Source organism: Myotis lucifugus, unplaced genomic scaffold, assembly GCF_000147115.1.
Source record: "Myotis lucifugus unplaced genomic scaffold, Myoluc2.0 scaffold_219, whole genome shotgun sequence".
Lineage (NCBI taxonomy): Eukaryota > Metazoa > Chordata > Mammalia > Chiroptera > Vespertilionidae > Myotis > Myotis lucifugus.
The window spans coordinates 215,202-240,304 of NW_005871267.1; the positions used below are offsets into that span (position 1 = coordinate 215,202).

The window sequence follows — 25,103 nt, forward strand, 5'->3', positions numbered from 1 at the left end:
ACCTAGAACTCTTTATAGTAAACACCTTCTGAATCTCAAATCTTTGTGCCTGACTTTAATTAGCATTACTGTGAAAATTTACTGATTATAGTAGTGCACTGCCTCAATGTGTTTATGCTTCCTTTAGATTTCAAAAAAGACACCCCCCCCACTACCAAACTGATAATAACTGGCATGTGATTAGAAAAGGCAAAACTAATTAAAATGGGTGCAAAGGGGATTGTTTCAGTCACCTACATTAATGCACATTACAGTTAAATATCTGTCAGAGTTTCCACTAACCCTCTTGCATTTCCATCTCCAGGATCAAATCTATTTCTTAACCTCATACCCCCCTTTTTCCCTTGGTTGGAAACTTGGTATTCAACAGGCTAAATTACCCACTAATGCTTTAAATGCACAGCTCTTATTGATGGATGCAACACATGGACAAAGACCTTGGAATGAGAATAATAAAAGTCATTCTCCTAACTGTGGATTTAAACCCTAACATGTTCTTGTTATTGTGCTTATGTCTTTCTTGAGGGATAAAGGAGTTAATTGTTGTTTTACACTAATTCACTCTATTGTGCTCTGAACTATTATGTACTACCATGAAATAAAAATGAAAGTGGAATATCCAGCAAATAGAGTTATATTCTGTAAAAGACTAAAACAACATGTTCAAAGTTGAACTTGTAGACTTAGGGGAGAGGCCCATGTGATTTGGGCTCGGTTACTATATAGAGTGGATTGTTACGGATAAGAACAATACGATAGATGTACCCAATGGGAATCCAATAAATATTAGGGACAGATGTCTTCTTCAGATCAAAAGCTCATTGAAAGGAGGGACCATGCCTTCCTGATCTTTTAGAGGAGTACAAAGAAGGTTCTTTGGATCACTTAATCTTTTAATCTCCAATTTTTGGCACACTGTAGGTGCTCAATAAATTTTTATCACATGAATGAATGCAAGAATTATGGTTTTTCCCTATTGTGAAACTCTTAATAGTAATCCTGAACAGGTTCTTAAATCTTGATGGATCATGTTGAAGAAAAAGAGAGTGAATAAATTTGCTTTATCATTTAAAAAAAATCTAACAAAACCCTTGGATTTTTTGCTTTAAAAACTAAATCACATACCACTCCCTTGGGTTTTTCCATTTTTATCTGGGATCAGAGGTACCAAAAAGCCCAGCAGCAAATCAGCCTAGCAACAGAAGCCTGAAATAAAAACATACACACAGACCAATGGAACATAACTGAGAGCCCAGAAGTAAACCCACATGTATATGCACAAATAAATTTTGACAAAGAAACCAAAAACATACAATGGAGAAAAGAAAACCTCTTCAATAAATGGTGCTGGGCAAATTGGAAAGCCACATACAAAAGAATGAAACCAGACTGCTATTTGTCACCATACATAAGAATTAACTCAAAATAAATGAAAGACAAAGGTACTACGCTTGTGGACCTTGATCTAAGAGAGAGGATTTTATGAGTTTGACCTCAAAGGCAATGGAAGCAAAAGCAAATTTAATTAAATGAGTGGGGCTATATCAAACTAAAAAACTTCTGTCCAGAAAAAGAAACTATCAACAAGTCTAAAAGGCAACCAACCAAATATAAGATATTTGTAAACAACACCTATGATAGGGGTTAATATAAAAATATATAAAGAACTCATACAACTCAACAACAACAAAACAATCCCAATTGAAAAATGGGAAGAGGACCTGAAGAGACATTTCTCTTAAGAAGACATACAAATGGCCAACAAATGTATGAAAAGATGCTCAACTTCATTAGCTATTAGGGAAATGCAAATCAAAACTACAATGAAATACCATCTAATACCTGTTAGAATGGCTATCATTAACAAGATAAGTAACAGTAAGTGTTGGAGATGTTTTGGAGAAAAAGGAACCCTCATTTGCTGCTGGGGGAATGTAGACTGGTACAACCACTATTAAAACAATATGGAGGTTCCTAAAAAATTAAGAATAGAGTTCCATATGACCCAGAAACCCCCTTTTGTGTATCTACCCCCAGAATTCAAAAACATTTCTTCCTAAAGATATATGTACCCCTACTTTAATTGCAGCATTATTCATAGTGGCCAAGACATGAAAACAACTGAAGTGTCCTTTGATAGATGATTGGATAAAGAAGATTGGAGATATATATCTCATCCATAAGAAAAGATGCAAGATGAAATACTTCCATTTGTGATAACACAGATGGATCTTGACAATATCATGCTAAGCAAAATAAAGCAGAGAAAAAAAGTCAAGAACCATATGATTTCACTCATATGTGGGACATAAAACTGAAAACAACAAATGAACAAAGAAGACAAACAAACAAACACAAACTCATAGGCACAGACAATAATATGGTAGTTGCCAGAGAGGAAGAGGGTGGTGTGCGGAGGTAATAAAGGGTGAAAGGGGTCAAATATATGGTGATGGAAGAAGACTTGACTTTTGGTGTTGAATATACAATACAATATACAGATAATGTATTATAGATTTGTACACTTGAAACCTATATAATTTTATGAATCAACGTTATCCCAATAAATTTAACAACAAATAATAAGCCTGCAATATGATGAAAATAGCTCAATTTGAAAATACTCTCTAATTATTTAAATTAAAAAATTTATTTTCTCCCTTCCTCTGTTACACCTTCATCTTTGTTCTCAGTTGTATCAGTATCCAGATCTGTGCCTGGCATATAGCAGAAACCCAATAAATACTTCTGAATGAATGAACAAAATAAATTGCTAGAATTAAGAATGGAGTACTCAGTAGGACTCAGTAGGACTCAGGTTAGTCTGAAATCTTTAGTTTGTGGCAGACCAGGAAACATAAAGATCTGTGGATTCAGATAAGGCAACTTAAGCAAATTGTTTGAAGATCTCCTCTGCCCCACCCCCTGCATCAGAATTGGCTTAAATTTCCCACGAGGTGGAAATAAACTGGGAATATAGACAACAGTAAAATTTCAAACAGCTGTCACAATAAAGGCCCTGTTAGCACAACTCAAACCACCTCTACCTATTTCCTAACTTAGGCAGCACAGTAGTTCTTAGCATTGTACTTAAACTCAGACCAGTTACTCACGTTAACTCTGAACAAGTTATTTAACCTCTCTGAGCCTCAATGCCCTCTCCTGCTAAAAAAAGGTTGGTAATATCTACCATTTGGGTTATTTGTGTATGGCACGGAATGGGTACTAATGTTAAAACAAACAAACTAATTAACTAACAAAACACATGAAAAATCCCCTCTGCTAATTTTTCCAATCAAGATTCTTCAATACAAATCATCTATATATATAAAGCGGTAATATGCAAATTAGCCAGGCATCATGATCGGCTCAGGAGGAGGCTGCATCACGACTGACCGCTCAGGAGGAGCTGCGCGTGCAAATGGGTGGGAGGGGACTGCGTGCCGTCCCCAGCCCCAGTGGACACACACCAGGGGTGGGGGCATGCTCCAAGTGGCCATGGTGTGGCTCGGAGCATGCCCCGGTGGGTGGCGGCAGCGGCCGGAGCGAAACAGCCCCGGTCGCAGATGCCTGGCAGTGGCAGGAGCAAAGTAGACTGGGTCCTGGTGGGTGGTGGCAGCAGCCAGAGCGAAGCAGCCTGGATCCTGGGTTCCAGAGGGAAGCCCGTGCCAGCGGCCAGGGGAAGGAAGGCCTATTCTTGCACAAATCTTCATGCATCGGGCCTCTAGTCTATAATAATAAAAGCATAATATGCTAATTAGACTGGACATCCTTCTGGACGAAGCCGGGGCTGCAAGGGAAGCCCAGGTCCCTGGTGCCTGCCAGCGGCCAGAGGGAAGCCCAGGTCCCAGGTGCTGAAGGGAAGTCGGTGCCAGCAGCCAGGGGAAGGAAGGTCTACTCTTGCACAAATTTCGTGCATCGGGCCTCTAGTATTAATATATGTCTGGAAAGCCACTGTGTATTCTGGCTTTAGCACTAGTTTCCTGGAATATTAAAAACAAATTTTTGTTTTCTTTGTAAACTTAAAAGATGAATGATAAAATATCAAAGATAAAATTTAAAAACAAATTTTTGTTTCCTTTGTAAACTTAACAGATGAATGATAAAATATCAAAGATCAAATGACTATGCAAACATAAGCTCCTGGCCTGCCATGGACAACTGTCAGTGTGTCTGTGCCAGACCCTTTCCCTTTTGCCAGCAGAACCCCATCAAGGTGAGTCATAACAGAAATCACCAAATGGTCAAAGGTCACTTGCAATGATCACCTCGCTTTTCTTGAGTCTCTATCCTAACTTCCCTCTGGATTTCATGTCATTATACTTTACCCTTGACCATAGGTTAGTTACTGTCCTTTGGCTTCCCTCCTGGGTTCTGGCTAGACTGATTGATTTTGTTTCCCAGCTTTTTTAGGACTTTAGGTTGTTTCATCTTTGGCCCTTCATGCTCCTGACTTCCTTTAACCTGGCTTTAGCCCCTAAACCCAAACCCTGACACTAGCCTATTGACTGACATTGTAGCCCCCAGAAAGGGGCAGTTTGCATGATATATTGTTGTAGAACACTGATTCGTGATGATTTTCCCATTAGAGAAGGTATGTCCTGCTGATTCAAGGTTCTGTCTCTTCTCTGGCACGTCCACTGGCAATTATAAGGACGTAGACGTACTAGTATTGTCTGTATATGAGAACTGCAGTGATTCTGCCACCCTCACCCAGGCCAGCTGGGAAACAGTTTTCTGAGTGTTAATCTTGAAGATCAGACATAAACAAAATTACCTTTCAAAAGAGGGGAGGAGAACATTAGGAGACTTGCCTGATTTAAGTCAGGGTTGATATGTAGAGTAGTGAAGGATAAACTTGGCTAGGCAGAGGGAGTGTGGTGAGGTTCTTGATGTATGATTGAGGAGCTTGGCTTTAAACTAAGGAGGAAATGTACAAATTTATGTTTCGGTCATAACAAACCATCCATTCACTGGCTGCCTGCCCTCTCAGAATTTTTAGAGATGGGAGAATTCTAAACCAAATATAGAATCCACTTGAGTTTCACGGATCTAATGTTAGAAAAAAATTCACACTTTTAAGTGTCTAATTAAAAAGCTCTGAAAAAAAGATCACTTTTTGATTCAAGAGGTTAGTGCTTCTGGACTGAACTCTTATATGAGTCTTGGTCAACCAGTAACTCTTTCACACCTTAAACAAGTCATGAAGATAAATCAGACCTGCATGCATTACATCCCTCTCTTGCCCTCTCCCATAACCTTCAAATCAGAAAGGGAAGAAAATTATAGCCGGGAGCTTTTCCAATTTGAAAAGCCCCAAACATTAGCAAGACAGAGTGGCTGAAGACATTTTGTGAAATGCCAAATACCATTTGTTCTCCCAGTCTCTGGAGAAGGGGCTACTCAAAACCACCCCAGGCATGGAACAATACGATGTGTACAGCAATTCGATTCTGCTGCATCTATCATTAGGCACTTCCATTAGGAGAACAGAGGTGGGTACCCAACTAAGGGAGAGGGGCCCAGGGATCCCCCAAATTCAGCCTCTGCTTGAGCAAGCAGATCTCTCTGGATTCAGAGTTCTAAAAGTTGAGCAGAAGGCCATCTGTGCACACTCTACTGGGTAAATTACAAGCAACCAATGAACAAATTCAGTGTACCATTCTGTAACAGAAAGCCAAGATTTCTAGCATTTCCAAGGCTAAAAGGGCTCCAATTAGCAAATCCCATAGTAAATCTTCCTGTGTTTGACATAAAGTGAGTATGACAAGCAGAAAAAAAGTCATGACTATTGTTTTCATTTAGGATGCTTTGGTTGATAAACTTAAGAGTTGCTTAATTATCAACCCCCCCTCCCATGTCTTTGATCATGAGTAACAGAGATTTAGCGAATCTGAAATGAGAATACACATGTGTACTGTTTACTGAGGATGGGAGAGTTAAAACTATTCTCTTTGAGTTGAGAAGACTTGGCAATATACTGGATGAGACAACAAAAATTAGAAAAACTTGACCTGCCAGTGTTGCTCAGTGGTTAGAGGGTCGGCCTGTGGATTGGAGGGTCACAGGTTCAATGATTCCTGGTCAAGGACACGTACCTGGGCTACAGGCTTGATCCCCAGCCCTGGTTAGGGTGCATGCAGAAGGCAGCCGATCAATGTGTCTCTCTCAGATCAATTTTTTTTTTCTCCCTCCTCCCTCCCTCCCTCCCTCCCTCTGCCCTTCCACTTCTCTCTAGAAATTAATGGAAAAAAATATCTTTGGGTGAGGATTAACAACAACAAAAATTAGAAAAAAAAAACCTTTGAAATATTTACATCCAAATGAAAGTTGCTTCTCAAAATTATTATCTTGGGAAGGAACTTGTTTATTTTCTTTATTGCCTTCAGAGAAAGTTCACAAACCAAGCAGCCCTATTAGATCAGTTATTCCTTGTTTTTGACCCAAAGCAGCCTTACCCAGCTTGACTATTTTCAAAAACCTCCCTGCCAGGATGAATATTGTTGCATTGGTAATAATCCACTCAATGTACTAAAAGCTCTGAAGAAAATCCCCAGAGAAAAACTTCATAACTATATCGAACAATAGCACCATTATTAGAATGGGCCCAACTCCACAAAGGTGAATGCTTTCAAGAGGGCAACACTTATTTGACTCTAGAGCTCTGCTACATTCGCTTACAACTCAGACTCAAGACTTCAGGGTCATAGCTCATAGAATCACTAAGCTGGAAGGGACATTATGGTTCAATCTACAAAACTGAAATAAAGCTTTAAGGTAGCCACTTGCCTGTCTATTTAGAAGAGGCCTTTAGCTTAGAATGCCACCACCGTTTCTAACACTTTTTGAAAGCCTTCTCAAAAAGGTGAAAATTATCTTGGCGTTAGATGTATCATATGCATTGGGAAAAGTAAAAAATCATCTAAGACATTGGAAGATGTTTGTTCAGTTTGCCATTAATACCCATTAATGTGCTTGGATCCTAGAAGCTCAGGTGGGGACTAAGGGGCCAGAAGTATGGTGTACAGTTGTTGATATGAGCAATAGAGCCAGAAACAGGACAGATGTTGGAGGTGGCAGGAAGGCTCCCAAAGAAAGAAGACTGATGAGGCACCTGCTGCAAATTATTTATCTTGAATAGCTCCATAATGTTCATCCTTAGGAAGGTCTACAACTAGGAAGTTACACAGATTTTTTTTTATTCTTTTAACAACTCCGAAGGTTAGAGATTTAGGACTTTCTCTATCCCAAAAGGACTTAATCGACTATGTATATTGTGTAAATATGGTCCAATATGAGAAGACATATTCCTTTTGAGAATCCCACAATGATTTCTAGGTGGTCATTCGTTTCCCAACAAATCCCACCTGTGAGCTATACAACCTAGTGGTTGAATGCACAACCCTTCAAAGTAGACCATCAGAAACCTGGCTCAGCTACTTATTATTTGTGTGTCTTTGGGAGAGTTATTTAACCTCTCTGTGCCTCACCTGTAATATGAGAATAATGGTATTTCCCTCATATGGGTAAAATGAGATACCACAAGTAAGGGAGACAGAGTCATGCCAGTTATAGAGTACACACTCAAGAAATGCTAATTCTCATTAATATGTCATTACTTATTATTTCCACTTTTAGGGTCTGAAGTCTGGGCTCGGGGAGGGTAAATCACTCCTCACTCACTATATTGCTAGAGAAAAGATATTGTTTTGTTAGAATTTGAGACTTACTCTAATGCCTTTCCTACATAATATTAATACTTGTTAAAATTATTTTGATATCATATATGGTTCTTTCCATGATAACCACAATAATAGCCAACTTTATTCTAGACTCTAAACTAAGAATTATATCATTTCATTATCAAAAAAATCCTAGGGTACATTATAATCAGTTTTAAAGGTTAGGAAACTGAGGCTTAGAGGACTTGCTTGAGTTCACGTACCTAGTGAGTGTTGGTAAGAATTCGAACCTAAATTCATCCAAATCAATACGGCTACATGTAACTGAGAAAGTAGTTCCACAGTACCACTTGTTTTTAAATGATCCCCAAACTACCCATGTTAAAAACAGAACCTTCTAAAATATACACATGACTCTTAATAAGTCCATTCTTCATAATCTACGATTAAAATATAAAACACTTTTTAGATAAATAAGAACTGAAAGCTTTACTTGATACACAGCTCTTGAATCCTAGTGGAGTCTAGTTTTCTTACATCTAGGGCAAAGGTTAGCTTGGCCACAGTCTGTGGTCCTTGTGGCATTCTTTTCTAGGCTGTGACCATAAAACTACTCTAGGAATGGGACTGAAAATTAGGCTCTGTGCCATAGCGCTGTCCCAAACATACTGTTTTGACATGTAATGTGCTGTCTTTGTGCTTGGACACTACTGTAAACCTGTCAAATTACATGCACAAAGCAACATTCAAGCTCCCTCCCTCACACCTTCCTTTCTTTAGTCCTCCCTCCCTCCCTCCCTCTTTCCCTTCCTTCCTTCCTTCCTTCCTTCCTTCCTTCCTTCCTTCCTGCCTTCCTGCCTTCCTGCCTTCCTGCCTTCCTGCCTTCCTGCCTTCCTTCCTTTTTTCCAGGAAGAGTTTCCTCTTTCAAGTTCCCTAAGAACTAGAGCTTCCTCACCAGTATGTGCTCTGGAAACACATAGCTATTTCTTCATAATATTCAAATATACATGTTTGGGGCAGAATAAAATCCCTGTTTTATGCTAACCACAGGATATAAGGTAACCACAGATTTTTGTTGTTGTTCATAGTCATGAGGACTTCATCCTTGAACACTTAACTTTAACTCCAACATTACTTTCTTCAGAAGCCTTCCCTGGTTTCCCTTTGCTGGGTAAGTTACCCAACCTCTGTGCTCCCACATCATTCCCCTTGCCACCACTCATAAAATGATAGTCTTTAAAGCCTGTCTCCCTCTCGAGGCTGTGCTTGCAGACAAGGATGGTGTCTAATTTAAGGTTGATACTCAGCACCAACATGGAGTCACAGCAGGATCTATTACGATGGGTGGGGCATTTAGACATTTTAATTGGTTGGTATGGATGTAAACTAGTTGTTAAATACTTTCAATATCACGTGTGGCCTTATGTCCATACTCAGCATGATCACAACATCTTGCACATGGTAGGTGCTCAGGTCGTACTTGTTGACTTAATGACCCATTTATGGACTGGATGAATAAACATTGTGCATATCAGAATCTGACTGACAACTGGACCTGTCACCAAATGCATGAATTATAATGAAACATTCTTAATATTCAAGAGCCTTTGATCCCTACAGATCCCGATGACATTAATGCCCTACAAAGAAATACTAGCTCATGCCTCCATGAGGTCTTCCTATGGATCCGTCAGAACCACTACTCTCTCTGTGGTCTTGATCCTGTCCCAACACAAACATAATGGTAATCAAAGCACAAAGACCAAGAATGTTGGTCTCTGGGTACTCTGGGTTTGGAGTAGTAGAGCCCTTACCTGTCTGTGTTGCTGGGAGACTTGGTATCCCAGTCCTGCGACGGGCGGATTCTGCATTTTCTGGAGCAGGATCTTTTGCTGAAGTGGCAAGGGTGACCTTAGCAAGGGCTGGTTTGACAGAGGTTGGGTGGGCTGAGAGGGTGGCTGCTGTGCCTGTTGCTGCTGCTGCTGCTGCTGCTGCTGCTGCTGCTGTTGCTGCTGTTGCTGTTGTCGTTGCTGCTGCTGCTGCTGCTGTTGCTGCTGAGCTGACATCGAGCTCTGCTGTTGCTGCTGCTGCTGCTGCTGCTGCTGCTGCTGTTGGGTGTAGTGTAGGAGAGTAGGTTTGTTCTGAGAAGGCAAAACAGAAGGCATCTGTTGGTTTGCTTGATCTGAGTTAAAATGGAACAAAGGCTTGGTGTTGCCAAGACGGGGCTCCATGGCCACGTGCGAGCTGTTCATAAAACTTCGACTGAGATCCTGAGGCTTTTGCTGCATAAGCACATCCAGGTGCCCTCCCTGGGCCGAGGGGCTGGCCTTGTACATGTAGTTAGCCATGACTTTTGACTGGCTGCTGCTGCCGGCTACCCCAGGCATGGGGGAGCTCTGTGGGCTGAATGGCTGCTGACCAAAAGAAGGGCTAGGGATTTTCTCCTGCCCAAATGGACCTGGAGATGGCCCAGCGGAAGAGGGCAAGGCTGACCAGTTGGTAGGCTGGTGCTGCTGCTGCTGGTGCTGCTGCATCCGGGCATGCTGCTGACGGTTGGCAGCTATCTGTTTGAGCTGTTGGGCATGGGACACTTCCTGCCAGCTTGGCAAGGCCCGGCTTGCTCCTGAGGCTGTCGGAGGCTGAGCCTGGCTCTGAGGGACCGAAGGGATTGGGGAGGAAGTGGACAGGGCAGTGTTGGCCATGGAGAAAGCAGGGCCGGCTGATGGGGGCCTCAACTGAGGAGAGCCCGATGGCCCCTGGGTCAGACCAGGTGAGTATTCACTTTTGATCACTGTCTTCTCCATAGGGATGGAGGGCCTGGGAGTGCTCCTCTGGCTTTGCTGACCCAAGTCAATGTTAAATGGATCATCCTGCTTTATGGTGGCGTTGATCATGTTTTCCAGCTCAAGGTCACTCATAGGAGGAACAGATATGTTGGTCAGTTCATTGAACAGTTCCTGCAGTTCAGGATCCATCAATTGCTCTCCGGAGTCATCTCCGTACCTATTAGAAAAAATATTCTCCTGGGTCATCTGGCCATCCATGTGCTTACTGCAAGACAGAGTCTCTCCTGGCTCCTTCTTCACTTCTTTCAAGCCCATGTTAAACATGCCATTGCCAGGAGAATGTGTGTGGGGAGGCAGATTGTTAGTCTTCCTCAGGGGTGCTTGGCTCATGGGCAAGGTCCCTGACATAATCTGACTTTGTCCATTATTTACTTGGAGGCCCCCTTGTCCTGCAGAGAGGTTCTCCCCGACGCGGATTCTTTTGATATCAAGGAACGAGTTGTCGACAAAGCCGTTGGGCCTCTTGCTGTTGGCAGGAGACAGGTTGACTATCTGTTTTCTTTTCAAGGAACCCTGGAGCTGAAAGACAAGAGGGGAAGTAAAATAAAATGAGATATGAATCCAGATGTGCTTCTTATCAAAAGCGACATAATATTTAAATGTTTCTTCCATTTACACACAGGATGGATTAAAAAAGAAGCACCAATGAAGCCGAGTCTGGAATATGATGAAACTTGCAGTAGCACAAACAGAACAAAATAAAGTATTTCTGGAGGAGCAGATCAATTAGTGGTCAGAGATCACTGCGCTTCCCTGATAGCAACATAGGAGAATGGATGAAGAATCCTGCATAGATCATTAGGAGTTATTGATAATATCTACAGTTCATCACCAAAGTGTCGTTGCTTTTTGTTGTAGGTCAAAATATTCCACGTGCATGTACACTCAACCCCACACACCTACAGGTGACTGGTGTGAACACAACTTTGACCAAGATGGGAAACACTGAAAACTATAAAGCTGGGATACAATTTCTAGTTGTGTTTTTCTTCCCCACAGATTCAACCCTTTCATTGCTATTATCCTCTAAGTAAGTATTTGAATTATTGTTGTGCCCAAGGAGATATGCTATCTGGCATTCATCTACTCTTCCTCCTATAATTCTGTGGCTTTGCAGTTGGGCCCATGCAGCAACATGTGTGGGTGCACGGAAACCATGATTTTATCATTTATCAAATGAGACACGCTCAGCACAGATTTCCCTGGGGATTTGTTTCCTTAGTGTTTGCAACAACCGATTAGATGTGTATTACTTTATAGATAAGTAAACCAAGGCTCAGAGAGGCTAAGTAACTTGCCCAGTGTCACACAGCTAAACCTGGGCTTTAACTTAAGGTCTGTATAGTTTTAAAGCCTGTGTCCTTTCCACTATATTATAATGCTGGAATTGGCATGTTAAAGGGTTAGGGTTTGCCTAGGAGAGCGGGCAGGGGAAGTGAGCAGAGACATCCTGGATCTCTGCTAAAATGAGGAACCTGGGAATGGCCAGGATGCAGCACAGAGCCAAAGGCGAGCATGATGTTTCTTGTCATCAGTACCTGTTCCAGTAACTCTTTATCTGTGGCTTTGCCCATTCACAGGTGGTATATAGTGATGGTAGATGCACCATGTTTTGCCTTTTACCATTGCTAACTGGTAATCAGAGAAAGGAACCCGACCCCAGCGGAGCCAATCAGCTCCTTCCCTGGTAATCCCAGGGCTCTCTTCGGGGGGCTGCACAGTGATTTACAAAACGTGGGAGCTGCTGTTCCATTAAGTCCACCTGGGCCCTAGAGAAAGTAAGTCCATGGAAAGAGAGAACAATGAAGCATAGCGGAGAGACACAAGACTTGATAGCATTTGAGGGCCTGATTCAATCCCAGGTCAGCTCTGCAACTCTCCCTGTCGTCCTTGATATACTTTGTAATCTTTATAATAAATCCCCCCTTTTGCTTAAGCTTATATGAGTTGGGCTTCTGTTATTTTCCATGAAGACTCTCAATGAAGTCCCACGTGACTTCACAGTCAGTGATGAGCAATGTGCAGCAAGAGGTAGGGTATAACTTGTACTGGGTGTGAAGCTCCCCCCTCCCCTCTCTGCTGTCTCTGTTTCCGGACTCCTAATCTTGTCTACTCATGGATGTAGGCAATGTCAGCACAGAACACTGTCAGCCATCACCACATTTAGCAGAAACTCCAAGTTGCCACTGTCTGTCCTCAAGAGGTCACAAAGAGCACAGACTAAAGAGGTTCAGCCATGCTTCCTCAAGAGTGGCCACACTGAATTATTTCAGTATAAGTTACATTTTGAAGGTTCTTTCACAACTAATAAAGGGATACATTCTTTTCCCCAGGTTTGGGTTAGCACCTTTGATTTATTTTCCACCGGCTTTGAAAAACCGGTTCTGCCAGATTCTCCCATGGCTGTGGCCACTCCCTGGGCAGTGCAGTGCATACTCTAGGAAGCAGTGCTAGCACTTTCTCAAGCCACCAGGATTGTAGAGACAGTGATAGAATTAGCAATGGTTGTATCAGTAGTGATAATAATAATAATAATAATAATAATAATAGCAGTCATTTATTAAGTGCTGTGTGTTAGGCATTGTGCAAAGCTCTCTGTAGGAGTAATCTCACTGGATTCTCACAACACTAAGAGTCCTCACAACAACTCTATGAGATTGATACTACAGTGATTTGTTGCTTAGCAACGGGGACACATTCTGAGAAATGTGTTGTTCGATGATGTCATCATTATGCAAACATCATAGAGTGTACTGACACAAACCTAGATGGCATAGTCTACTACACATGTAGGCTACATGGTTTAGCTTATTGCATTCCTTTATAACAGTGGTTCTCAACCTTCCTAATGCCACGACCCTTTAATACAGTTCCTCATGTTGTGGTGACCCCCAATTTCATTGTTACAAATTGAACATAATTAAAGCATAGTGATTAATCACAAAAACAATATGTAATTATATATGTGTTTTTCGATGGTCTTTGGCAACCCCTGTGAAAGGGTCATTCGATCCCCAAAGGGGTTGCAACCCACAGGTTGAGAACTGCTGCTTTATAGCATCCTAGTGCACTGAATACTGTATGAGATTGCAACACAATTATAAGTATTTGTGTATATAAACATAGAAAAGGTACAATAAAAATACGTCATAAAAGATAAAGTGTGTAAAGGGGGAGGATAAGGGGGTAGGCCGTGAAGGGAAGCACCATTGGAGGGAGGGAGAATATATCTCAGCAGGTGGGAGGAAGGGAGAGAGGGAAGGAAGGGAAAAGGAGAGAAAGGGAGAGCAGAGATCAAAAGAGACCCAGAGAGAGAAAGCTTGAGATGAGAGATAATAAAAGGGAGAAGAGGAGGAGAGAGAGAAAGAGGGAGGGAGGGAGAGAGAAAGGAACTGGACTGGAAGGAAAGAGAGCAGGCTCCTAGGCTCCTCTCACTCCCTCGCCAACTCCAGCCCGGGCAGTGGGCAGGTGCATGGCAGGTGGATCATATGCTGAGCCTCCTTGTCTATTTAAACCTCCCAGAGCTGGCAAAATTGTAGCTGAGTCCAGTCTTTACTTTCCACATTGCAAATTTTTTGTTTATAATTTACTAGAGGCCTGTTGCATGAAAAGATTTGTGCAATACACCTTCCCTCCCCCTGGCTGCCGGCACCGGTTTTCCTCCAGCACCCGGGACCCAGGCCTTCGCTCTGGCCGGAGCCGCCTTCCAGCCTGCGCTGCTCCTACCGGAGCCGCCTTCCAGCACGCCAGCCCCGGGTCCCCCGCAGGAGAGCCGGATGAGGGCGGGGCGGGTGCCAGATCGCTGCAGTCCCGCCCGCCAGCCACAGGTCGGGTCACACACAGGACGCCCGCTGCTCCGGGTCACAGATAGCAGGCCCGGATGGTGGCGGGGCAGGCGGGATGGCGCTGTCCCACTGTGCCTGCAGTATGCAAATTAGCCGCCATCTTTGTCGGCAGTTAATTTGCATATCACGCTGATTAGCCAATGGGAGGCGTAGAGAAGGTACGGTCAATTACCATGTTTGTCTATTATTAGATTAGATTATAATCATATGAGACCACCATCCCATCTGTGATCTGTTGTTTACCAAAACATCGCTCTGTAGCACATGCTTGTATTTCTTACCTACCCCTCATTTTTATAGATGAGAAAACCGAGGTTTGGAGATTGAGTAACATTTCAAGGCCACACAAATAGTAAGCAATAAAGTCAAGAATCAAACCAAGCACTCCCAAGCAGACCCTGTGCTGTGCAGTAAATGGTACCATAGGCCCTGACAGAGGTAACTGGTACCCACACCCATGTATTGAGGAGGACTGGGAGCCAGTCCTGACATGGCATTAAGTTGCTTTGCTATTCCAGGCAAGTTATTTTACTTCTGTGGGATGTAGTTCCCTTCTTTATAAATAAGATTACCTCTGAGAACACTTTCCCGCCTGACCCCAGAAAGTAACAGGCACTGAGGGAGTGCCACCAGGTACAGCTGGATAAATGACTAAGATGGGGAGAAGTCCTCCTGAGTGATGCTGCAGAAGACAAATCATGAATAAAAGGGATTCCATTAGGACTCCCTTGAGTATGATGCTTTATCAAGAGAATTGTGGAGACAGTCTGTGTCCCGTTTTGTAGAAGCTTCTAATCAAAGTTGTGTCACCAAGGCCCACTGAATACTGATTAGGCACCAGCTACTGGAACAATACAATGTCAATGACTCCCAAAGTTCAACCTTTACCTTGAAGTATTTCTTTGCTGAACTAAATATTCATCATCAAATACATGGCTTTATTTTTGGAACTCCCATTCTAGGTTTTAATCAGAGTTCACATTTCTTTTCTTTTATTGATTTCAGAAATGAAGGGAAAGAGAGAGATAGAAACGATGAGAGAGAATCATTGATCGGCTGCCTCCTGCACACCCCGCACTGGGATTGAGCCCACAATCTAGGCATGTGCCCTGACCAGGAATCAAACCGTGATCTCCTGGATCATAGGTTGATGCTCAACCACTGAGCCATGCTGGCTGGGCCACATTTGTTTTTTTATTGTTGACACTATTACATATGTCCCCATTCTTTCCTCAACTTTGCCAGCCTCCACCCAGTACCTGCCTCCAAACTTCCCTCTGGCCATCACCATACTATGCCTATGGGTTCAGATACATGGCTTTGAATTGTATTGAGTCATATACAGTTCTCCACTTAGAGTTCTGTGATAAAAAGCTACTATTCTAGCAGGAGTAGAGGACGAACACAGTTAGTCATTAATACCCTAGTGAGAAATAGTTTATGAGAAAATTCAATGTTGCCTTACCAGGCCAAGAGTGGTCCTAAGGGAATAAGACAATCAGGGGAACGGTGGGGAATGAAGACATGGGTTTGAATTGAGAAGGATGAAGCCCAATACAGACCTTATGGGTGGCCTGGATGGAATGGAGGGAGGGGAAGTATAAGGACAGTGTATATCCTGAGGGTCAGAAGAGTCAGCAACCAAGAATGCACTTAATAGCATTGAAAGGACAGAGGGAAGAACCAGGGCTGACCTCTCTCACCCGGGGCTTATCCATCAGGCATGGACAGCACAGTGCCCAGGGCACACAATAGTCTCAGGGGCCCACGAGAATATTTTAATTTATTTTAAAACAGAAGAAAAAAAGCTTTCAGGCTGAAGAAATGTTTTAATATATAATAGTAATATACTTATCTTTCTGCCAACACAGTCAGAAAACATAAGTTTAAATTTGGTAGGAAGAAGGGGCTCTTGAAAGCAAAATTGCCCAATGCTCACAAAAGGCTCCCATTTAATAACTACTGTGTACTGAGTGCTTATTTTAAGACAGGTACTCTGAAAATAAAGACTTGTGTAGAGTCTCATTTAATCTTTTCACAGCTCTCTGAACATCATTCGGATCCTCATTTTATACGCGAAAAAATTGCAGCTCCTGACATTCAGATTACACGGCGAATGGAGGCAGGATGCCAACCCAGGTCTGCCTGGTTCCAGAGTCCTTGTTCTTAATCACTAACCACACTGCTCACTTTCCTTTCTGCCTTCAACTTGCCCGCACGTTGACACTATTCTGGACGCAGTGGACGCAGCCAAGACAAAGAGTAATAGAATGAAGACGTATCACATGTACAGGGCAAAGGGGAGGGCATTTGGGACTCATAGGGGTGGATGGCAGGGAGAGAACAGTGACATCATTGGCTGGAGGTTGATGGTGAAAGCCCAAGACATCGCTCTCGAGGCTCCAATATAAGGAAGGGAAGAAACAAAGGGTCATGTGGCCAGTCAAAGAGATTTACCGAGCACCCAGAGAGAGAGAGAGAGAGCTCTGAGCCGGACCCTCTCAAGTCATCCCTGGCATGAGGGAACATAAACAGAGGATTAAGTCGGAGGCAGGAGGCACAGGCTTCAAAAGAACACAACACTTCCACATTACACGTTCCGATTACCTCGCTGGACGGAGAAGCATTTTTGTTTGGTGCCATACATCTGCACCCCCAATTTATGATGTTTAATTTGTGAGATTAGGCGTATAACATCACCCTTTCAGTAGCCATCCGAGGAAAGGGCTTCTTTGGGGAATGATTTCAACACAGGAAGTCTAGTCTGGTTTGCACACTACACAGGGATCCCTGTACTTTCCTTGATGAGGTCCAGCAAACTTTCTTTTCAGTCTCGTCCTGGTTCCGATTCTTCTATTTGAACACCTTCGTGCTCTGTGAGGCCTGTGTGGTCTCTGCTGGGGGAAGGTGTGGGCCTGCTCAGGGCCCGGTCCAGACACAGTGGCCTGCCTGCCCCAAGGGCTGGGGATGGAGGGGCCCGGACACTATGGACAAGGAAAATGCAGTCCACAGAGGAATCGAGGCTGGGGTCCCTCGGTAAACTCTCCTTTTGAAACAGCAGTGCTCTATTCTTCCAGAGGACTCGAAACATAAACTTCCTGGAGGGATTTAAAGATGCCTATTGCACAATCCTCTGGTTTCTGTTTCATCCCCTGCCCCCTATTCCTTTCCACAAAATAAATGCACCCTTTGTCTCCTATGCTGCCCTAGGAACAAGGACTATGCCACACAAAGGTAACAATTCGGTCCATAGGTCACACATTTTTCTGTCTTTCTCAACGATGCATACACACAAGAACCAAAGTGGCCTCGGGGGACCATCTTGGTCCCATCATCTATAAACTTTCCTCATGGCCATTTAGAAATAGGGTTGGGAATAGATAACATTAGAAGGAGACCAAACCCTCAAATAATTTATGACTCTTGATCTGATTCTTAAAGTAAAAATGCCTGGGATCCTGGAACAGGAAGTTCCAGCTCATCACAGTATTTGCAGGTAGAAGCATTGGTCCAGGGCTCTCCTGCCCCCAAGAAAACCAGATGGGGTGTGAAGGCTTTTGCTGAAGATGCCAAACAGCTCCCACTTCTGATGTGGCCCTTGAGCCTGCTGCCTTGTTTTTCTGTCCTGCGAGGTATTGTTTTTGTCTCGATATAGGTTGGCCCAACTAGATTTTAAGCTCTTTGAGGGTGGACACTGTGTCCTGAACTTGACTGGATTCCTTCCAGCACCTACCACATTGCTGGGCATTTTCTAGGTGTTCAAACAGTAGTTTGTTGGTTGATTTCAGTACTTGGGAAGCTGGATCCTTCTAACTACTGAGCTTTAAAATAATGGTAAGAAGGCTGTGGCGGTGAGGAATGTTTTCATAGTTAATTCATAAGTCATTTAATGGCTGCCCTAGAGATTTGCTTGAGTGATCATTTTTGTCTGAATCCTGAAGTCAGAGGAATGCAAAGCCCTGAGAACTGGAACCACAAGGAAAGCTCATTGTCATCCATGTGAACCAGAAGTGAAGGGTGCAGGAAGCTTTGTGTTGGACTCAGGTGGTGTGCAGCCTCCGGATGAGATCCCAAACACGGGGTGCAACCTGAGCCCCAGGCCGACCCCCTGCCCCCCGCCCTGGAGCTGACGGGGAGGAAGGCGACTTTCCTATATGATTTTTAGTACCTCCCACTTTTATTCCTTTAAGAATAAGTGTGAGCCTTTTGTTTCGTTTCATTTTGTTTTTGGTGAAAGACATATTAGACCTACCTGGAAAATTCGTTCTGTAACTTTGTTCCATAAGGCTTGGGCTCTGAGGAAATGGGATTACTTTAACCAACAAAGTAGCTATTCTTTATGATAAACTAATACATTTTAATATCGATAAATTTTTATCGGGAAGTAAGGCCACTGCAAATTCAGGATCTTTGTAGAGAAAACACATCAACATACTGTCCTTCTAAAGACACTAAATGCCAAAAGCTCCCATATTCAAGATTTCTTTAACTCCTCCCCACCTCCCCATCTTCAATGGCTGGCTTGTAGAGAGAAACTAGAAGAGTTGGAATTTGCCTCAGAAACACACTCATCAGGGAACCATTGCAACACTGCCTCAGAGAAGTAGAGGCCTATTTTACCAAGGTAACTGGGAGGCTGTGGGCTCTCGAAGAGCATGGAATTCAGCTGCTAATAAGCCTGAGATCTAAACACTGCTTTCCTCCTATTTCTTGGATAAGCTTGGGCCAGTCATTTAGCTCACCTGTGTGATGGGTTTTTCGCAGGGATTAGCCACCGTCTATGGGAAGCACCAGCAGTGCTCCCAGCTCAGAACAGCGCCCCGTTACTGGCAGCTCTCTTTTTTTTTTCTATTTTCTTTTTTTAACAGGAGAGGCCAAAGTTGAACCTAATCAGGGTGACACTTCCCTCCACCATCCTGATTGTTCTGTGCCAGCCATGATCTAGGCAAAGTCAAAACGAAGATAACAAAATGGGCTTTTCGTCATTTGTGAAATGGAATTTGTTTACTCATTCATTCAACAGATTATATATATATATATATTTACATTATTTATTGTTTAAAGTATCACACAAGTCTTCTTTTTCCCTCATTGATCTCTCCCTGGCCACCCCCACCCCCAAGCACATGTCCTCACCCCCCTCCCCATCTGTGTCCATTGGTTATGCTCATATGCATGCATACAAGTCCTTTGGTTGCTCAACAGATATTTATTTAGCACCAAGTGTATGTTCTGAGAGACTACATATTCTCTGTCATGGGGTCGTTGTGAGGACTAAGTGGTTAAAGCACATTAAAGAGCCTGGAAAATTGATCTTAAAACACAGGTCTCAATAAATGTGAGAACTAAAAACAAAACAAAACAAAACAAAACAACAACAAAACACTAAAAGGCATTGGCCAGTCAGTCTGGAAACAAGCAGAAAGGACCAGCGAGATGGAATAGTTGCCCTGAAGAAGGGGGTATGGGATCACAGCTGTAGCAGAGAGAAGACTTGTCTGAGAAAGATAGGAAAGGAAGGCCCCCTCGCAACACAGTGCCCCCAAATAGGCAAATAAACATGGTATTTTATGTCAGGTATACTGCTAGTGACAGCATAAACAAAACTTGTTGTCTTAGATTAAATTATACTTGATTAGAATAAATGAAAAAGTTCAAAGTGGAATTATTTCCCCATATTGTTTACTCCCTTAAGCAAAGTCATTCCAGCTTCATTCAGTAGCACCCAGTGTGATGACCCTGCACCTAGATCCTCAGTGATTCCAACAAGTTGCTGCAATCATCTGAAGGCAGGGTCTGCAGGGGCCATCTTTCAGAGAAGGACCCTCAATGTTTAACAGAAAAATGAACAGAATCCTATGTAATAAAATGCTAATATGCAAATTATCCCCTCTGGGAGTTCAACTGGGAGTTTGACCAGGGGGCGGGGCCAGGGCCCCTCCCCCTGTACGGCCCTGCCCCCAGCTGCCCCCCTATTTGGGGTGGGACTGGCCAGCAAACCACCAGTGGCCCCTCCCATCAGCCAGCCCCACCCCTGATCGGCCCCAATTTGAGTGGGCTGGACTCACCTGTGCACAAATTTGTGCACCGGGCCTCTAGTATTCTATAAAAGCCCGAAAAACCCAGCTACTTTTTGCATAAAATACTTTAACCATGACTCACTTTTTGCCCAAAATATATCAAAGCAAATCTAAAATAAATGCTATGTCTAAAATGTTGGCAATTCTCTTGAAATCTCTAAATGTCCTCCTCAGCAGAATGCACAAGGTATTAAGTTTCATTAATCAAGTGGCTTCTCTCTGCTGGAAGCTTTCATTCTAAGGGGCCCAGCTCAGGGTCCATCTCCTCGGTGAGGCCCTCCCTTCCTATGTTCCCTCATAGTCTTCCTTCCTGCTTGAAAGATTTTAGCACTCCTGTTTTATATTGTTTTGGGTAATTAAGGTCTGTGAGTTTTTCACTTCAATATGATTCGAAGAAGTCAGTTGCAGAGAGAGTACCTTGTGCATCTCTAATCCCACAAGTCCAGTCCAGCACCTGAGGGAAGCATTCACTGACTGGCTAATGATTTGACTTATTGGGCAGTCAGTAACATTAGATGAGTCAATTTATGGGGTGTCTATGGTTCTCTGAACCATACCCCCTTTGTAAACCACAGGGCTGATTCTTTACAGCTCTCTGTCTAATCTAGAGCTGTGGTCACGTGGCAGAGCTGAGCTGTACTGGAGAGGTAGGGAAATCATGGTTGTTCTAAGAGGTTGCTATTCTTTCCTTATGCTGGTGGGAATTGGACTCATCCCCAAACTTTGGCCAATTTGAATATCAGGAAAACCTAGATAGCAAAGAGAGTGGCTTAGTTACATTCCAGGGTTGTCTATTAGTTATTTTGGGGATTGAACACAGGTACTAAAGAGCTCCCACCTTTTTGTAAAATAGTATGAAACACAAGCCACCCATAATTCCATGTCAGCATTTCACCTTTATCTTCGGTGGCTTATCTGACTTAAGAACTGAAAGTCCCTATCTCTCAGATCACATACTTCATTCTTCTTCGGGCCCCCTCTGCTTTAAGCACAGGGGCTACCAAGTATCTTGCATTACATTCTGCAAATCTGACCCTATATTTTTCCTCTCCCCACCCCAATCTGTTCTTCACATAGCAACAAAAGGGATCCCTTTCTCATACCCACAGTCCAGCTATATTACAATTGAGCCTGGAATAACATGGGTTTGAACTATGTGGGTCCACTTATATGTGGATTTTTTCAATTAATATATTTTAAAGAGATTACCTTACCACTGTGAAGCAAGTGTATTGACTACATGAGGTGACCATATAACAATCATATTGATGGTTCTTTGTTATCAATGCAAATCCAAAATAAGCATCAACTTACAGTATGCATAGAGTCCAATACTGTAAATGTATGCTTTTCTTTCTATGATTTTCTTAATAGCATTTTATTTTCTCTAGCTGACTTTATTGTAAGAATACAGTATATAATACCTTAACACACAAAATGTGTGGTAATTGACTGTTTATGTTATCTGTAAGGCTTCTGGTCAACAATAAGCTATTAGTAGTTAAATTTTGGGGAAGTCAAACGTTTAACTCAGATTTCTGACTGCACAGGGGGCTGGTGCCCCAAACCCCTGAGTTGTTCAAGAGTCAACGGTACTTTTTTTTTAATTCCCAAAATACAAAAGGTGATTTCATTTTTATGTCTGCTGATATACTGTTCCCTCCAACTGACATACTCTCTGCCTCCCCTAACTCTGTTCACTTTGATCATACCTAGTTCCTTCTTTTCCTGTAAGGCTCACCTTATGTGAATCCAGCAGAGATATTCCATGATCACCTATTTAAAATATCTCCTCGTTGTTGTTGTTGTTGTTGTTGTTGTTGTTGCTTTTTGTTGTTGTTGTTGTTAATCCTCACCAGAGGATGTTTTTCCATTGATTTTTAGAGAGAGTGGAAGGGAGGGGGTGAGTCAGAGAGAGAAACATTGACGTGACAGAGACACATTGATTGATTGCCTCCTGCACGGGGATCAAGCCTGAAACCAAGGTATGTGCCCTTGACCAGAATAGGATCTGCAACCCTCCAGACCACAGGCTACTGCTCTATCCACTTAGCCAAACCAGCTTGGGCTCTTGTTGTTTTTTCCACCTTAACCTCTTGATTGTTTCCTTTATAGTACTTAGAACAATTTCCAAATATTTTTATAAATTTGCTCCCAATTGTTAAGTTGATCTCCATGTTATAAAATAAGCCCTAGAGAGGGAGGCTTGACCTGTATCTGTCTTGTTGACTACTATATCTCATCTTTAGTGTAACACAAACAAATATGAGATTTTAAAAAAGTGTCTAGAAGGACACACTTCAAGATGCTGAAGTTACTTTGTAGTGTTGGGACAGTAAATAATCCCCTCCCCCCCAAACACACACTTTGCTCATATATTTATGTTTTCTAATTTTTCTATATAGAATATATATTATCCATGTAATAAAGTTGAATGTGAACATGTTATTTAATATGTCTTCCCTTGATAACCACTCACATCTCTGGTAGAGGGCTTCTGATCGTGGAACATCCACTTCCCCAAGCCCCAGGAGACTGGATCAAGGTAGACATTTGACTTAAGCTGAGTCAATTACAGTGGAACCTCAGTTCTCAAATTTAATTCATTTCGGAAGGCTGTTTGAGATGCGATTTGTTTGAAAACCAAATCATTTTTCCCCATTAGAAATAATGTACGTTTAATCAATCTGTTCCAGACTCCCCAATGATTTTGTTTTAACTTTTCTCAATTGTCTATGATTGTTGTTTCATGAGCACTTTCATACTCTTAGCAACATCAGTACTCCTGATGCCTTTATGTCTTAAAATTGTGCTAATCATCGATTTCACCACGATGCCATACTAGTTAGCCTTATCAGACAAGTGAACACCTCCATCATACTTTGCAATTTTTTTAAGCTCTATCATTTTTCTCACAACTTTTCCTTTTCACCTTGCTGCTATCACTAACCTTCTTAGGACTCATGGGACTTACTTTTATGTACTTAACAATAATAAACAGCAACAAAAGCGAACAAACAAACAAACATGAAAACTATTCACAGCACAATTTCCTGAGTGTTAATAACTTGAGGTTTAGTGGTAAACTGACTCACACTTGCACATTCTCTTCTTTGTCACCCGAGAGTCGCGTCACTGATCATGCAGGTATGAACATGACAGGGTTATTGGTCGAGAACTGAAGTTTTGTTAGACAACTGAGACATTTTTCCATGAACAACTTGGTTGAGAACCGAATTGTTTGAGATGGGAGACGTTCGAGAACCGAGGTTTGACTGTACATGTTTTTCTATTAATCAGAAATCGACACAAGACCTTCTCGGCAGTCTCGGTGCACTGGAAATGAGAGCTATGTGGGGCTGCCTGTACTGGAGTTACTCGCGGCCACGTACAACGAGAGACAGAGAAAGCAAGTCTACAGAGACAGGAGCATGAAACTGATGCACAGGGAAAAGCTGGGATGAGAAAGCTCCTTGAAAGAGAGAGAGGGAGGAGAGAAGGAAGAAAGGAAGGGAGGAAAGAGGAAGGGCAGGGAAGCGACAGAGGGAGGGAGGGAGAAGGATGGAGAAAGGACAGAGATTCCTGAAGCTTTCCAATACCTGGTTCCGGCACGTTGGGAGACTCAATTCTATCTCCTGTGATTGAGACACTCAGTAACTTTCTAATAAATCTCTTTCCTCCACCCATACCCCATCCCACTGTTTTCTTTTTTCCTTGCAGACGTTTAAGAGGGCTCCTGTTACTTGCAACAAACAATTCCCAACTAAAACAAGGATGGAATAAAGCCAATAATTACATTGCAATGAAAGTTTTCATAAGGTAAATGCATCTTTTTCTTGATGGATTAAAACCGAAAAGCTGCGTAGAGGCTAAAATGCACACATTTATTTTGGTTTCTCTTTCAACTTTCCACGTGCGGTCATTACCCAGCTCTTCCACGGCCTTTCTGAAAGGAGTGCATTATGAATTAAGAACGAGGGCCGCTGTTCCATGACAACCGCATTCTAACAGGGTTTCCATTGTCCTCACCTATCTCTACATGGCATACCCAGGGGAGGTCCAGAGATCGTATCTTCACCAATTCTCCCCTCAATTCACGCGAACATTCTGGGAAAAAACCCTGCCATCCGAATCATGTTTAGACAGCCCAGGTCTGCTCCGTGTAAACTGGTTTGGATGCAATCACCTGGAGACACAGGCGGGCTGAGCAGACCTTTTAAGAGGTCCCTGCAATTTCAGGCTCATCTTTAACTCCATTACAAAGGAATGTTAAGCAGCATTTAGAAGGTAGTTTGGCAAAGTACCTGAGAGCCCCAAAGAGCTCCTTTGATGTTCTTGGCATTGATGTCATCATTCTTTTGAAACTTTTGAAGAAATATTTTTCTTATAGCAACTGTATCTAGGTTCAATATAGAGTGTTGATGTGTGTTTTCTCTGGTCGAATATCAGCTGGAGTAACTATGAACCATATAGACAGATACTCTTTCAGAAGGTACCTCAGCTTTCACTCCAGTCTATGTTTATTTTCACATCAAAGACACATCTAAGGGGAAATTGCTTAACTAGCTCTATGAAACATGAAGAGGTTTACAGGGATATTTGGTTATAATTGAGAAAAAACAAAACCAAAACCTACACTGCAGGCAATTT

At 42.6% G+C, this 25,103-nt stretch overlaps 1 protein-coding gene across 1 annotated transcript in view; it reads right to left on the bottom strand.

The window, feature by feature from the left end:
• Positions 1 to 25,103, bottom strand: part of MAML2 (mastermind like transcriptional coactivator 2) — a 355,155-nt gene that overhangs the window by 102,463 nt on the left and 227,589 nt on the right. Inside the window, exon 2 of the mRNA XM_006098085.3 lies at positions 9,497 to 11,047. Within this exon, the coding sequence (XP_006098147.1) occupies positions 9,497 to 11,047 (1,551 nt within the window). The remainder of the gene's footprint in view (positions 1 to 9,496; positions 11,048 to 25,103) is intronic.